At 35.3% G+C, this 16,233-nt stretch overlaps 2 protein-coding genes across 3 annotated transcripts in view; one reads left to right on the top strand and one right to left on the bottom strand.

The window, feature by feature from the left end:
• Positions 1 to 16,233, top strand: part of LOC118025685 — a 43,687-nt gene that overhangs the window by 14,827 nt on the left and 12,627 nt on the right. The window contains exon 6 of one of the 2 annotated variants that reach the window (XR_004683379.1): positions 607 to 641. The exons of the other annotated variant lie outside the window; for it this stretch is intronic. The gene's annotated coding sequence lies outside the window, so the exon portion shown is untranslated. Of the gene's footprint in view, positions 1 to 606; positions 642 to 16,233 lie in introns of those variants that run through there. 2 annotated transcript variants of the gene reach the window in all.
• On the bottom strand, positions 1,879 to 11,106 carry LOC118025438 (C-type lectin domain family 2 member A-like). The gene is given in 6 exon segments (XM_035027844.1): positions 1,879 to 1,944; positions 3,023 to 3,095; positions 3,493 to 3,560; positions 5,671 to 5,840; positions 10,248 to 10,391; positions 11,058 to 11,106. Coding segments are annotated over 6 exon segments (570 nt in total).

Below are 16,233 nucleotides of genomic sequence, written 5' to 3'. Positions count from 1 at the left end.
ATTAACTTTAATAACCAAAAAAGATCTAACATTAGGTAGATAGGAAATGTGGAAAAGAGAAAGGGACCAGTGGTACTGCCCACTTGCCCCCCTCAGCCCCTTTCTCTCTGACATTGTGTTAACACGGTAAGATGCACCTCAGTGCATGCCCCCTTCACACTGGTTTGCTGAGTAGCCAGTTCAGCAGGGTGGACTTGTTGGAACACCCTTAGCAAGGAACTCTTCATACTACTGTTCTTCACTCTTGAGGGCTCCCTTTCTGCCAGTATCATTATTTTCCCACTGAACTTTTTTAATTCCCATAAATCAGTTTATTTCCCAAAAACAAAGATGAAAAAATGGGATTATTTTAATAGTTAAGATGCCCGTTGGATGATATGGCAACTCAAAGGTGGTAGGTCTGAGATATAATGGGTGTGGCCTTAGACCAAACCCAAAGCAGAATTCTCAAGGAGCAAAAAGGGTTGTTCAATAAATGCTTAACAGTAAATTGTTCACATGTATTAAATTACTACCATGGAAACATGCCCATAGATACTGTATAGCTACTGAGTTAGTATTCCCACTTTCAAGTAAGCATTTTTCTTTTCTTTTTTTTTTTTAAAGATTTTATTTATTTATTTGAGAGAGAGAGAATGAGAGACAGAGAGCACGAGAGGGAAGAGGGCAGAGGGAGAAGCAGACCCCCTGCTGAGCAGGGAGCCCGATGCCGGACTCGATCCCGGGACTCCAGGATCATGACCTGAGCCGAAAGCAGTCGCTTAACCAACTGAGCCACCCAGGCGCCCCCAAGTAAGCATTTTTCAAGTCAAATGAAGTATCATATATTCACTCTTATGCAATGATAAGATTATATTCTTAAACATCTTTTTCCCCTCTATTTATCTTCAATTGTTTTGAACTCCCTGGCTTTTCCACTAATCACTGTATAAATTAACATGTTACTTTCATACTTTGTTTATACTTAGTAGATATATTATATATATCATATGTACACTATAAATATATACATACTAAAATATATACCTAGTGGGTCTGTATATATATACATAAAACATATATACATACTTATACTTAAGTGCATATATATTATAATTAAAAGTATAATAAAAATTTTAATCAAATATAAAAATGTTTTATAAGTTGTCTTTCAAAATTTTAGGGATATGCATTTCCAAGCATAATTAATTATTAATTATTTTCTTGCAAGAGAGATGTAAAAATATTTTGATTTTATTTAAAAAACACCAAGGGGCACCTTGATGGCTCAGTCGTTAAGCGTCTGCCTTCGGCTCAGGTCATGATCCCAGGGTCCTGCGATGGAGGCCCATGCTCTGTGTCAGGCTCCCTGCTCGGTGGGTGGCCTGCTTCTCCCTCTCCCACTCCCCCTGCTTGTGTTCCCCCTCTTGCTGTGTCTCTCTCTGTCAAATAAATAAATAAAATCTTAAAAAAAAGAAAAATAAATAAATAACATCAAAACTCTCAATTTGTTTCTAAAGTAACAAGTATTAATTAGTACACTTGAGGCAGACAACTTTAAAATCTATGTCATTAAGTATACTGTAGCCTTAGGTACCATAAAAGCAATGAGTCATTCAAAGGGATTCTTGACATTATTGCTCTATTATTAGAGAGGGCTGATATAATCATATAATTTTTAAAACTATACATTGGAAGGGCAAAGAAACAGTACATTTTTCTACTTGATCTCGGACATGATTCAGTGTTAGAAGTTTTTGCAGATTCAGTATTAGAAGTTCTACAGTTTTGCAGAGTATTTCAGCATCTGTCTTCTAAAAAATATGCCCTTGTCTCATTTAAGACTTCTGTAAATACACATGAACTAATTTATTTGTCTAAAGTTACACTATTGTTTTACTAGTGCTCTTCCGGGCACAGATTCAGCTCTGTGACCAAACCTAAACAACCTAAATTAAAGCTTACCTAAAAAATAAAATGAAAATCAGAAATAAGCACTTATAAGAGATTATTTTTTCATTAACCAAATAATCGCCTGCTCTTTGCTAACCAAGCACTTTGCTCCTTTTGTCATGTCAGCTCACCCCCTCAGACCTCTGCAGCTGTCCATGTCATATATCAGTGAGCATATACATACCCATAGGATGCAGATCACAGATTTCACTTTTAAGAAAAGGCTTATATTTAACAAAGTGATCTTGTTAACCTTCAGTAAACATGAAAATAATATTTCCTGAAAAGTTACACAAGTTACACATTCTGACACAGAACCTAATTTATCGTTTTCTCAACTAGAAGCTTGAGTCGCAAAGTTCAAATTGCTCCCTCACCCATGTGCTTCCCAATTTGTACCATTCATATTGTTCATTATGCAACAGGCTCCTGGCATTCACTACTAGAAAGCTGCTAGTTCAGACTATTCACTCAAAACCTTGATGCCCCTCGCACGATGGTCTGAACATGAAATTTGGTTTTATATTTTGCTGCGAGGTTGGTGTATGAAAGGGATTCATTTAGCTAGGAAATCAACACATTTAAACGCGATGCTGTGTTTAAATTACACTACTTTCATGAGTGGATCTCATAAATCTTGCAAAACTGAAAGAAAATCAACGACTAGTATTGATAATAAAAGTAAGGAGATGGGGCAAAATATTATTAGAGCTCTTAAAAAAACAACTAATTTTAAATGACATTAGTCTGAAATTCATATGAGTAAGTGTCTTAAAATGTCATTTAAATTTTTCATTCATATTTTAATGTATCAGAAATTTTATTCTATAAGAGGTTTGGGGACATATCTTGGGCATATATTTCTTGAATACTAAGAACTTAATAGATGTATAAAAGTGGATTTAGAGATTTGGGAATAAAAAACACCAATGAAAATTTCTAAACATGAATTTCATGTACTTTTACATTAATATAATATATTTCTTTTAAGAGGAATAAAAACTACATTTTGTGTAAAATACCTTAGATCTATGATGTCTTAACTTCTGGGTATACATGTGTCTGGTTTGCTGCAAATCCATTTTCTAACCAAGTGCATACTGGCACTGCGAATCCCAATTTTGTGTAGATAGGCGCATTCTCCGATTCCAATGATTTTAAACCTGAAACAAAACACAGAAGGAAAAATAAAAGGCAACAAATTGGTGAGCACTGATTGGAAGAATTAGAGAAAAAAATTTCTTCTGCTTTGAGTTTTTACTCTAACCCAACATCTTTGAACAGCAAGTAAAGTGGCAATAAATACACCTACTTCCCACAGTTGTTGTGCAGGTCAAATGAGATCATGATTATGAAGCATTGTTTGGAATACTGTAGGTATTAAATACTTTGTACAATAATATTTACATTACCACTTTTTCTCTGGGCTCATTTTATTTTCCACCACAAAGGAAACTTCCAGGAGAATGGTGTGGATGGATTGTAACTCAGATTTCTCTGTGGTGGCAAAGGGCTCAGAGCCCCGGCTTTAGGTGTATAAATTATATACCCAGGACTTACCAACCACTGTATATGGTTCCATCTATCCATTTCCAGGTCTGTCCTGGTTCTCAACTCAGTCCAATCCAATATTGAGAATGGTCAGAATATCATTTCAGGAAATCCTTTAATAGAGTATATTTACAGGATGAATGGCAAATGCTTTATTCGGTTGGATTTTCTTTTGTCTCATTATACTCTTTATAGAAGGGGACAGCATCCTTATCTGGTTCACAGGTTAGTTCATGGGTTGGGTTACTTCTGTAACAATACCATACTAAATTGCATTGGGTAGCTTTCTTTTCTATTTTCCAAAGAGTTTTTATAAGACAGAAATTATCTGTTCTGTGATGGCTTGCTCTAATTTGCCAGTAAATCCTAGGTTTGGTGTCTTTTAGGATGGGAGAATCTTAGCAGTAAAATATATTGAAGAGTTGGTTCGTCCAGGTTTTATATATTTTCATAATTTATTCTGATACATTATATTTTCTGATCTTGTTACCACTAACTAGCTTTTTTGTTTTGTTTGGATTTGGTTAGTTATTGCTTTGCATAACTTTTCCTTTCATTTTCCAACTTGTGTGTGTGTGTGTGTGTGTGTGTGTGTACGCACTTAGGTATGTCTCTGTAAGTAGCACGTTACTGGACTTTGTTGCTTTTTTTTTAAAACCAATCTGATAATTTTTGTTGTTTAAGAAACAAATGAAAACATTCACATTTTATCATGATCACTGTTGTATTTGGATTTATCAATGTTGTGTTTTCTGACTACTAGTTTTTCTTTGTTCTTTTACCTTTTCTGAATTCTATTGGATTGATACTTTTTCTATGTCTTTAATTTATTTGAACACCTTAATTTGTCCAAACATTTTTTTACTCTTTGATACTTACCATTTAATTTTTTTAAAAAACATGCCTGTCTATAAATATCCCAATATAGGTTGTCTAAACAATTGTTTAAATAATTGTTTAGGCAATTATCCATTTCTTCAAAGTTTTCAAATTTATCAACATAAAATTATTTGTAAGATTTTATGCTTTTAAATTGCTACTGTTTGTAATTGTATTTATTAGATGCATATGTCTTTTTCCCTTTTCTGTGATCAATCCTGCCTATGCATAGAACCAGTTTTGCTTTTGTGTATCCTCGTTGTTTTGTTGGACTCTTTTATGTTTATTCCAAAAATTATTCCAATGACTATGCTTTTTAGTTAAAATATTTCTTTTGTTTTGTTTTAATAGTCATAATTTCTCATTTTTTCCCTGCTTTAGTTTTTCTTGATTTATTATTCTATAGAATGGGCTGTATGACTTCATTTATATTTTTCAGCCATCCAAATGTACTTATCTAAAAATCTTTGTCAGAATGATCTACTAAATTAATATCAGTTTGGGACAATCCCTCTTCTGTCATTTCCTGATAGAGTATGTGGTCAATAAATGTTAAATATATCCCTATGCTCCTTGAGGTCTTAACTCTTCTGTCTCTTACCACCTCTGTTGTTTTACATCTCTATTATTTCAGGTTTGGGGAAGTTTGTACTGTGTGATTGGTTTCTCCATTGATCTTTTTCTGTGCCTGAAGCTCCCAGACCTTCTTGGTTATACTGACTCATTTATTAATCCTTTCCAGTATCTCTGACAACAGGTTTGCCATGACTTTCTGTTTATTATTTTTTTTGAATATAGTTCCCCCACAGGCAACTTTAATTTGGTGTAAAATGGTAGGTAATAATAGTTCATTACCAAGGGCTTTATTGGGTCTGAACTTCGTGGGAAGTGGTTTTGGGTTTTCCCTGGATTTTGGTGCTGTATTCCAACTTGAAAATGTAGAGCTGGGTAATATGTAGTTGAACTTCTTTGGACAATAGTTGGGGTCTTTCTGGTGGGTAGTAGTATATAAGTTGCTCTATACTGGGCATAGGGAAAATGCCTATTATGTAGCTTATTTCTAAATACTTTTTACTCCCAGTTGAAAAGTCAAGTGGGGAAGTCATCTCCTAAATGTTGCCTAATAATTTGTACTCTAAGGGTTGCTCTGACCTGATGTGAGCTCTTTCTATGATTAAATTGATGTGGAAAAAAAGGGCTTCTAGGCTGGGTGAGAGGCTCTTTTCTGGCTCTTTTAATTTCCAGTGCCTTCTCCACATCATCTATGACCTCTGAAAACATAACTATAATTCAAAAGAATTGGCTTACCAGTTCTTTTGTGGTGTTGAAGACAGCAAGAGTGGCTGCATGAGATGCACAGAAGTTCTGGCTTGCTGCCCAGGTTCTTGTATTTTCAGAAAAATAGCAACACTTTCCCAGGTAACCAATCCAGCCATTCAACCATGGCATACGTTCAGTGGAAGATTTGTGTTTTTCGACTGAAAAGAATTTAATAATATATTAACTACTGAGGAGGTGGCATGCCCTGAATGTCTGCTCTGAGATACAATAGAATTTAATTTGTTTTAAAACAGTTTTCTTATCCATATAAATGAAATTCACCAAATTAGCTTTGGCCCTTCAATCTGAAGGTTTTGGACTTCATTAATCATTCTTTGTTTTTCTCCAAATGAAGTCAGCTCCTAAATTTTTGTATTTATTTTTCTTGATAAGTTGAAAGAAATCCTTGGCAGATGCCACTCATGTAGATGTTGGTATTGCTCAGATTCAAGGGTTGGTGCTCTTCTCCAGTGACACACTCCACCTAGGAGAACATACTCATTCTCATGGTGTAACTATCATGTTTATACAGATAATTATTAAAGTGATATGTCCCACCCAGGCCTCTCATCAGAAATCTCCCATATACAACTACCTAATGGACACCCATTCATTGAATAACAAAATATTTGTGAGTACATACTATGCTAAGCACTGTTGTTTATGTTTATTAGAGACAAAGTCCCTGCCGTCATTGTGCTAAGAGTATAGTGGGGCAGATAGATATTGAACAAATAATTACAAATTCAAGGAATGGTACAAGAGGAATAGCCATAGGTACTAAGAGAACATAAGTTGAGGGGAGCTGGTCTAGCTCAAGGATGGGGATTGCAGTAGACATTTCAGCTGACACTTTAAGGATGCAGAGAGCTAGCTCGCCAGATGAAGAATGAGGAAAGCACGTTCTCAGCAAAGAGGAAGTGAACGTGTAAAGGCCCTGGAGTGAGTGATCTTTTCACTTAAGAAAGGAAGATCAGTCTGAGTGGAGTATAGAGAGAAAGAAGAGGCATGACAAGAACTGAGGCCAGAAGAATGAACAGGAAGTAGGCGTTACTTACGTACACAGTGAAGATTTTGCACCTTATACTAAAAGGATTGTCTCAAAATTAGAGATAGATGATGATGTATGGACTGGATGGATGGCATGTTGATTCATAAAAATAATTGTCAGAAAAAATCAGATTGGGGGGAAAAAACCAGTGTTCAATTTAAAGTGTATGAAACAACTAAGTGGAATATATCTGATCCAGTTCCACCTATGCTTCCACTATGCTTAGACCATGTTTAAAGTCTAGCTTTTTTTTTATTATTGTTCTAATTTTTAAAAAAGACTTTATTTATTTGAGAGAGAACACAGAAGAAGAGAACACAGAGGGAGAGGGAGAAGCAGAATTCCCATTGAGCAGAGAGCCCAATGGGAGGTTCGATCCCAGGACCCTGAGATCACGACCTGAGCCAAAGGCAGCCACTTAACTGACTGAGCCACCCAGGCACCCCTAACTTTTTTTTTAAACTGTAATGAAAAGTGCATCAGGATTTGATCTTTGTTTACATCTGTAGCTTCATTTCCTCTTATTTTTCTGTAGGCACTTTGTTTCTCTCTTCATTTTCTTGTATACCAAGCTTCTTGTAGTTCCTTATACATGTCATGTTACTTTTAGGTAATATTTGGGCCTTTGTTCATGCTGACCTGTGTTCCCCAATGCCATAGTCCCGCCCTAACTTGCAATAAAAAAATTCCATCCCTGTCCAACTAGAAAGTATCTACTTGTCTTTCAATAATCTATTATGTTAAAGCATAATTTCCTCTATGAATTTCCTCTACTTTATCCCAGTGGAATTGCTCATATTCTCCTTTCCATGCTCTTGGCTTCTAATAGACTATCAGATTTAATACATTATAGTAATGACTATAAATATTGCCTCTTTTTTCTCTATCCCAGCACCTGGAAGTTATGTCACGCCTGTTTGCTGTATAAATAAACAAAATATATGACTGTCATACGCCTCTGAGAAAAATGTATGTAACCATTCTCAAGTATACCTAAGAGAAAGTATGATTTTTACTCTAGACATGATTAGATCTTTGACTTACTGTATTGCAGACTTTTTTTTTTAAAGATTTTATTTATTTGACAGAGAGAGACACAGCGAGAGAGGGAACACAAGCAGGGGGAGTGGGAGAGGGAGAAGGAGGCTTCCCGCGGAGCAGGGAGCCCGATGTGGGGCTCGATCCCAGGACCCCAAGATCATGACCTGAGCTGAAGGCAGACGCTTAACGACTGAGCCACCCAGGCGCCCCGTATTGCAGACTATTTTAACCTAAGTATTAATATCTATTAGGTAGGAGAAGCCTATTTTTATGCCAAAGCACAGAATCAGTCATCTGATCTGGGTCATAGGAGTTTAACATGCTTATCTCCCCTCTCCTAGATTTTGTCAAATAACCCTTATTTTTGCTTAATAACTTTAGGAAATCAGAGAGTTTTAGCATCACAAGCTGCACTAAAAATTATCCAGTCCAGTCCTACGTTGTATAGATAGGGAAGCTGAGATGTTAGACATTGGATGACTTATAACTGATGACAAAACCTGGAGATGGAATGGTCCCACATTGAAATGGTCCCACATTCCAATATCACTGCAGGATTAAAGCATATTAACCTTTATAAACTGTGTATAGTGTTATGTGATCCAGTTTATAAAATAGTCTTTTGAACATAGCTTGAATCAGAGAACAAAATGAAGATCCTTAGGAATTCCATTGAATAAATTCCACTGAGTGAAAATTAGGAGCACCTGGTAAGAATGGCCTGCACGGACTTCAGTAGGTGGCCTGAAAGAAACTGCCTTTCTAAGAACAGGTTGAACATATTTCATCTCCTTTAACAAATTACTGGGTGTTTATTTTATATAGACCCCATAGGAAATAAGCTCATTTAGGAAGAGACAACATTGTAGATATGGTAAAGAACAATATATAAAATTCAGAAGACTTAGATTCAGGTTATAACTTTACTTAGCTGTGTTTAGATAGTCAGCTACTATCTCTGAAGTTCAAAGTCCTTGTGTACAACAAAAGGCAATAAGGAAAATAATACTTCACTACTGCTCTGGGTCACTCAAAAATGCAAATAAAATGTTGTGTATTAAAATATCTTATGAAGCATAAAGTGCTTTGTAAATATATACTTTTATCAAAAAACCTTTTCCTCTTCCTCTTCCTCCAACTTCTCCTCCTCCTCCACCTCTTCATCCTCCTTCCTTTTTCTCCAGTTGAGTAAATTCCATGAGGACAGGAACCATACTTGTCTTGTTTTTCTAGCATAATGCCTAGTTCATATAATAGTTTCTATCTCCATCTCCTTATCTATCTATCTATCATCTATCTATCTATCTATCATCTATCTATCTATCATCTATCTATCATCTATCAATCTTCTATCTATCCATCCATTTATATACATACAGTATATTCACATATTTATATATACATTTCTATCCATATGTAAATATAGTCAAGTATATACACATAATCATGTATATATACAAGGCATAATGCCTACTTGATAGAATACGCTTGATCAATATATCTATACTATATAAACTCATTTATACATACTTATGTGCACATTTATGTATACATGTATGTATAATATATATGCACATTAATTTCTACAAATGACTTTAGACATCCATATATAATATATCCACTTATAATAAATATCCTCATGTGTAAATCATATACATATTTATATATGCACATCTATATGAATATATACTTATGTATATATTTTCAAACATCTTGTTAAAATTGCTTCAAGTTATTTTTAGAATATATGTATATAGTTTACCATCGTAAAGGGGAGATATATCATTCTCAACTTACTTTTAGAGGCTAGGAGTAATCTATAGTTTGGGTAAAAATTATGGTCTTTAGGATGGCAACATTTTTTCTTGTCCAATTCTCTATAACCCATATGTATAGTTGTGAATTATGATTGGGACTTGTAAATCTGACCGTATCATGGGCAGCTGCACAACCAGACAGAGATCAATTGTTTTGCGCCTTGAACTCAGTTTCCTTTCTTGTAAACGATAGTCATTAGCTAGAAGCAGCTTAGAAAAAGATACTGATATTTATGTAAAAGTATAGGGTTTAGTCCATATGTAGATAATGTTCCATAAACTGCCACCAGTCCGCAGGAAGATAAGGATCTCGTGGCACATTGTTAACTAACTGTGTCACCAAATATATTGTGCAGTTCTTTTGATATTTCTTCATAAGGAGACTTTCTTCATGAAGGAATCAGTATAGTGATTTACATTTTACCATGAGCCCCTTACCTTGTAAGGACTATAAGTAATACTGATTTAGAAGGAAGTTTCATATGCATTAAGTTATTATTATCCCCATTTTATAGAAGAAGAAATGTACATTCATCCCATATACAAAGATTTCTGAAATTACCCTTTATCTTGAGCCACTGTATGAAAAGCACACAGATGATGTAATATTTTGTGGAAGAGTTAACATGAGCATATTTGGGAGGTGGGCAACTCACCTGCTAAAATTGTGGCCAGTGTAGTTATCAAAATCACCAGGAAGAAGATGACAGTGGTGATAATTTTAGAGATACAAAGTCTCTTTTTATTCCTTTTTGAGGGTCCTTGTGACTTTCCAGTAAGGTCGAAAGTGATAACATCTCCTATAAAGAAATCAATCAGTTTTTAGTTTCTAGTAAGTGAGTTTAGAATGTTGTAGGAACAAGGTCAGTATATACAAACTGATTATATTTCTTATATGCTAGCAGTGATCAATACAAAATTCAAATATACCACTTACAATAACATAAAATATTGAATGCTTATGGATAAATCTGACAAAAGACATGCAAAACTTGTACACTGAAGGCAAGAAAACATTGTTGAAATAAATTACAGACATAAATACATGGAGAAAGATACCATTTTTGTGAGTCAGAAGACACAATTTTTGTGAAGATATCAATTCAACTCAAATTAATTTATAGCTTCATCACAATCCCAAACAAAATACCCAGCAGGCACTTTGCAGGGAAGGTAGAAATTGGCAGCTGTTTCTAAGCGTTTTAAAGTATGTCAATTTTATCTAATAAAGCTGTTAAAAATTATACAAAAATTAGTTATCCTTTATCCACACAGAGTGGATCTTTATAATATACTTTGGAGAGATAGCTGAAAATAATATGACACAGATAGAAGAAATGAAGAGCACAGAGATACCGCCTCTCTCAGGAAGGTTAGCACTCAGAATTGATAGCAAGTGCCCACCAAATGTAAATTCGTTTACTTTACAAATAGCGCCTAAAGCTTGTCATACATGTACTTCTTACCTGAAGACTGGGAATCTACTGAGTTCGTCAGTGTTGTTTCATCATCCATGTCTCCTTTTCAGCAAAGCGAAAATACAGATTGGTTGTAGGGAATGCACGGGATTCAATATCCCTGCCCACAGCTGGATTTAGTGTCAGTAATATGAAGACAGTCTAAAATGAGAATATAAAGTTAAGGCGATCTAAAATGAGAATATAAAGTTAAAGACAGTCTAAAATGAGAATACAATGTTACAACATCCTAAATTGAGAATACCACATTAATATAAGAATTATGACGAATCGCCTCAGAAGTCTGACCAGTGACATAACTCCTGCCCTTTTGCTACATTGCTGTCCAGAAATCATTCTATCTCACTGCAGTTTGAGGAGCCACTGGAGGTGGTGGGAGACTCTGAAATGATTCTTCGTGGAAAGGAAGTGAGGACCAGTAGTTTATGAAGCCAACAAACTGAGTCTTCACACTATCACCCTGACCTACCAATATTTTTAGTTAATTTTGGCCATTATGGATCCCAGCCATGAGCCAATTCGAAAGGATTTGAGCATAAAATAGCAACTTAGATTGCAGTGAAAAGAACGTCAATTGTCTTTAATAGTAATAATAATAATAGGAACAATCATATCTCCTATTTATTGTGTGCCTACTCTATGGTAGGCCTAGTTCTGAGCTTTTAACTTTTATGATTCAATTTACTCTCATAATCACATGAAATAGGAGTTTATTATTATCTTTAATTTGCAGATGAGACAAATTCCTTAAAGTAACAGAGAGGTAAAAAGCTTTTTCTTAAAGTAACATAGCTAATACGTGGCTGAGCTTAGATATTAGTTGGCTCTGATCATTTAACCACACTGCTCTATTGTCCTGCTTCTGTCCGTTTGGGACCTTGCCGTGAGTGTTCTCATATGCTGAACTCCTACTTCCAGATGTAGAAAGCAGATCTCAAGTTCAACCACAGCAAAAAAAGTATTGTGCTATTAGTGTTGTGCTAAGATCATTGTAGTCATCTATAATCATTTGATGTAGGTGCGGATGAATACATTACAGCCTGTATTTCAAAGTCCCTTCCTTGAGAGACAAACAGAAAGTAATGGGTTGACATTTTTTAAAACTGGATTGTAAGGAATAGAGTTCTCTCTAATTTTGCATGTTGATGTTTTTAATATATGAATATTAATTCACATCTCCAAAAAACCAATTACTTCAGGAGCCATGAGTGTGTGTTAGAGAGAGAGACAGACAGAGAGAGAGAGAGAGCATGCGACAGAGACAGAAACATAGAGACAGAGAGATTGGGGAGATCTCTGGCTAGATTATTTTATTCAAGTCTTTATCTGAAGCAAAAATTATCCCCAAACTCTAAATGCTATTCAAAACCAAAAATTTTGCTTGTGTACCAGTTAGCTATTGCCATATTACTGCTATTTTACAAACCTTATCCCAAACCCTGGCTCACTCACTAGTCTGTGCTGCATTGGCTGAGTCGTTTGGGTTGTCTGGTTGAGGCTCTGCCTCAAGATGTTGAGTCTGTGTCCTTGTGTCTTTGCTATTCTAGGGTCCAGGCTGAAGAGGCAGCAGCTACTCCAGAAGCTCTTCTCACAAAGATGTCAGAGGTGCAAGAGACTAAGCCCATCAGCTCAGCATATTTCAAGTCTCTGGTTGACCTCAAAGTCAGGGAGTGGGGAAGTATACTTCACAACTAGTGAGAGGAATTGCAGAGCAATATATATATCTGCAAGGAGTGAATCAAGGGCCAGTGGTCACAAGCCACAACATGTTGTGGTCCTTCTTGAGGACTTCCGGTCAAATTTTGCCATTGTTTTTTTAAATTTATTTATTTTTGGGATCAATCTCTTAGATCTTATTTGTTTTGTTTTGCTTTTTAAATTAAGAACTTTACCTAAGACTGCTGCTTTCTGCCTCTTCTTCTTTTCCCTTATGGGCAATAGCATCGATATATAAGTCGGGTTGATCTTTTTTTTTCAAAATGAGTTCCACATAAACTTTTCTTATTTCTCCTGTGTATTTTCACTTTCCTTTTTCCTTCACTCCTCTATTATGTTTGCTTCTTGATGATTCTGCTATGTTTTCAAAAAGACATATTGCAGATATGGTAGCCTAATTTTGCAAGGATAAAGTTGTATAGCAATACAAAATTGATACACAACCAGTAGTCATGATTTTACAGATGAAAGGCTGTGTTTCAACCACTGTGTTTTGTAAATGAGGAAAATGAATCAAGCATAAATGAGTAAATTATTCAAGGTATTCAGCTGATTAGTAAAGGCTTCTGATTCTCTGTTTGCCAATTCATTTTCTCTCCAACATCTTTGTCCAACTTTGTAGATAAATTTGCTTGGGATTTGAAAGCCTGTTCTCAACTTTCATAAGACATTCAAACCAGAGACTGAGGACTAATATTCAAATTGTTTAATTTTTTTTACCCACAAATAATATTGGTCACAATTATACATAAAAATCTCTCTATTTTGTATATTTCTTTCCCACTCCAATTTTACTCAATATTTTAGTCCCTTATTATCTCTCAACCAGACATTTATGACAACCTCTAACTAATTACTTCTCCTCCAGGCCAATCTCTTCCTTCTCTTTCAATCCAACATTCACATTACTGTCAAAATCTTTTTTTTCTAGATCACAAATCTATTCATCAGTCTTACCACTTAATTTTTGTCAATTCTTCTCTATCATCTCCAAAATGAAAATTAAGCGCTTTAGAATGACCCTTAGCAATTCAAATGTCAAATTACGTTATCTGGGTCATCTTTTTTCCTTCTTTTCTGTACTGGACTTTGCATCATTTTCCAAACACATTCTTTCACTCTGTTGCCTTCACTCAGGCTCTTACTTTTACCTGATGTGCCTTCCTCCACTTGGCTACTCTGCTTAAGATTTGCCTCTGTTGAAACCAAATTTACAATCAAAAAACAACCTACTCTTAAATCTTTTGGCAGAGTTAGTAAACTTCCCCATGAATCTTATGCTGCCATTTTGGGTTCTAGATAACTGTATTATAGAACTTGTTATATTAAATTATATTTATTTGTTAATATCTATCTTTTCTAAGGGACTATAAGCTCCAAGATGGAAGGGAATCTATTTATTCATCTTTGTATTACCACACAGTGATTGACCGCCCCCCCAAAAAGTGCTGAAACCAGTGTCTATTGGATGAATAAATAAATGTTCTAGATCCTTCTTACAGAGTCTAAGTCAGCATAGTTGGACTCATCTACACTTTCTAAAAACAAGTTTCTTTTCACTAATTACAAAACAAGCATTTGTTCCTCTCCCTGTTGGTTTCTGGCTTTATTTCTTAGCCACTTTCCCTGAGCCACTTAGCTCAGCTAAGTTACTGACAATATTTCCCCAGGAGCCAAAATAATATGACTCTCATTAAAAACAATTGAAATCAAACTAATATGATTTTTCTTTTCCCCCTCTTGCCTGTAGTTTCTCACATGGGCACCTGTGTCTTCCATTAATCTGTTGCTTGCTGCCATCTCCCAAGTTGTATTTCTTTACGAAGAGCCAGAAAATCATCTTTTGTTAAATGATAACCAGAAATACTTAATGATTGGCAGATCACAAGCTTAATTGTATCACTGAATTATCCCACAACATCCATCTGGTTATATGCATTTTGAAATTCTCCCTTATTTATTTATTTATTTTTACTTTGAAATTGTTCGCTAAATAGTCTCTAAGCTCATTCATTCAACTCAGACTTTCGATAATGATCACAGAAAATAGAGGGAAATTCTCTAAAAGAACTTTTTCTTTCAAGTTCTTTCCTTGCCTTGGGGGACCCCATACTCAGAAATTTTCTCTATAGTCCTTCCAGCTCTGTTTACGTTACATCTAGTTCATTGATATCCTTGTAGGTATTCAATACTACTAGGAACGTTTCAGAGCACTGACTCAACCAAAGCAAGATGACTAACCCTGGGAAACTATGTTAGCTCCCCAGGTTAACTCCACATATTCCCTGTCCTCTGTAGGAGCTAGGCCTGAAGCAACAATAAGACATGACCCATGTTTTCAGCCTACTAGGGAATGGAAGGGGTTGAGATCATAACTAGCAGAGCCCGAAAAATTTCAAACCTAACCATGGGTCTGTGTCCATGAGGAAAAAAAACAAAAACAAAAACATAGTCACTTAATTAAAAAAACAAAACAAAACAAAACAAAACAAAACAAACAAAGCAAATGCATGGGTGAGAAATGGGGGGACATAAGGAACTGGCCAAACTGGAAGTACCACGCAAGGCTAAAGCATAACCCTTAAATCTTTTCCATCCTTTTGGGAATTTCATTCTCCCTTCTATTTATTCACATTCTAATCTGCCTTCAAAATAGTTATCCCTTCTCAGACTGTTGATAGAACTTGTTTGGAACTCTTCATCTATACATTTATTACTAGTTATATTTTTATATAAGTAGCCTCCTTTCTTTTATGAAATAAATATTGTTTTAAAGCACCAACATGCTAAATCTTTCAGGATAAAGTATTTTATTACAAGTCAAAGGAAAGGAAAGACCAGAGTTCCTCAAATTCTTGTTCATTGCCCTCTTCCTCTTACAGTTAACCATAAATGTACTAGTTGCTGAAGATGAGAAGTATATTATAAAATATTAGAGGAGGTACTTTTTGCCACTTCAATTACATTACTTTTCATATTTTCTTTTCTTTTTTTTTAAGATTTTATTTATTTATTTGACAGAGAAAGACACAGCGAGAGAGGGAACACAAGCAGGGGGAGTGGGAGAGGGAGAAGCAGGCTCCCCGCAGAGCAGGGACCCTGATGCGGGACTCGATCCCAGGACCCTGGGATCACGACCCGAGCTGAAGGCAGTCGCTTAACCAACTGAGCCACCCAGGCGCCCCTACTTTTCATATTTTCAAAAAAAAACCATGCTTTTGCTCACCATGCCTAGTCACTGCTATTTGAGATTTCTTTTTGTTCATGGAAAAAAAAATGCCATTTATTTTAATATTTCTAATTTATGAGATTAATTTCTTAATTCTACACAGGAATTAAATTCATTAGTGCTGAATATAGAAACTCTAGTCAAGACCAAATTTTTTTTTGAGTCCACACCTCTTAATACTGTACTAGGTGCTGTCATTTTTTTTAAAGGCAAAAGGTA

Source organism: Mirounga leonina, unplaced genomic scaffold (assembly GCF_011800145.1).
Source record: "Mirounga leonina isolate KUSES-001 unplaced genomic scaffold, KU_Mleo_1.0 Mir_201, whole genome shotgun sequence".
NCBI lineage: Eukaryota > Metazoa > Chordata > Mammalia > Carnivora > Phocidae > Mirounga > Mirounga leonina.
This window is presented reverse-complemented; position numbering and strand designations above follow the sequence as displayed.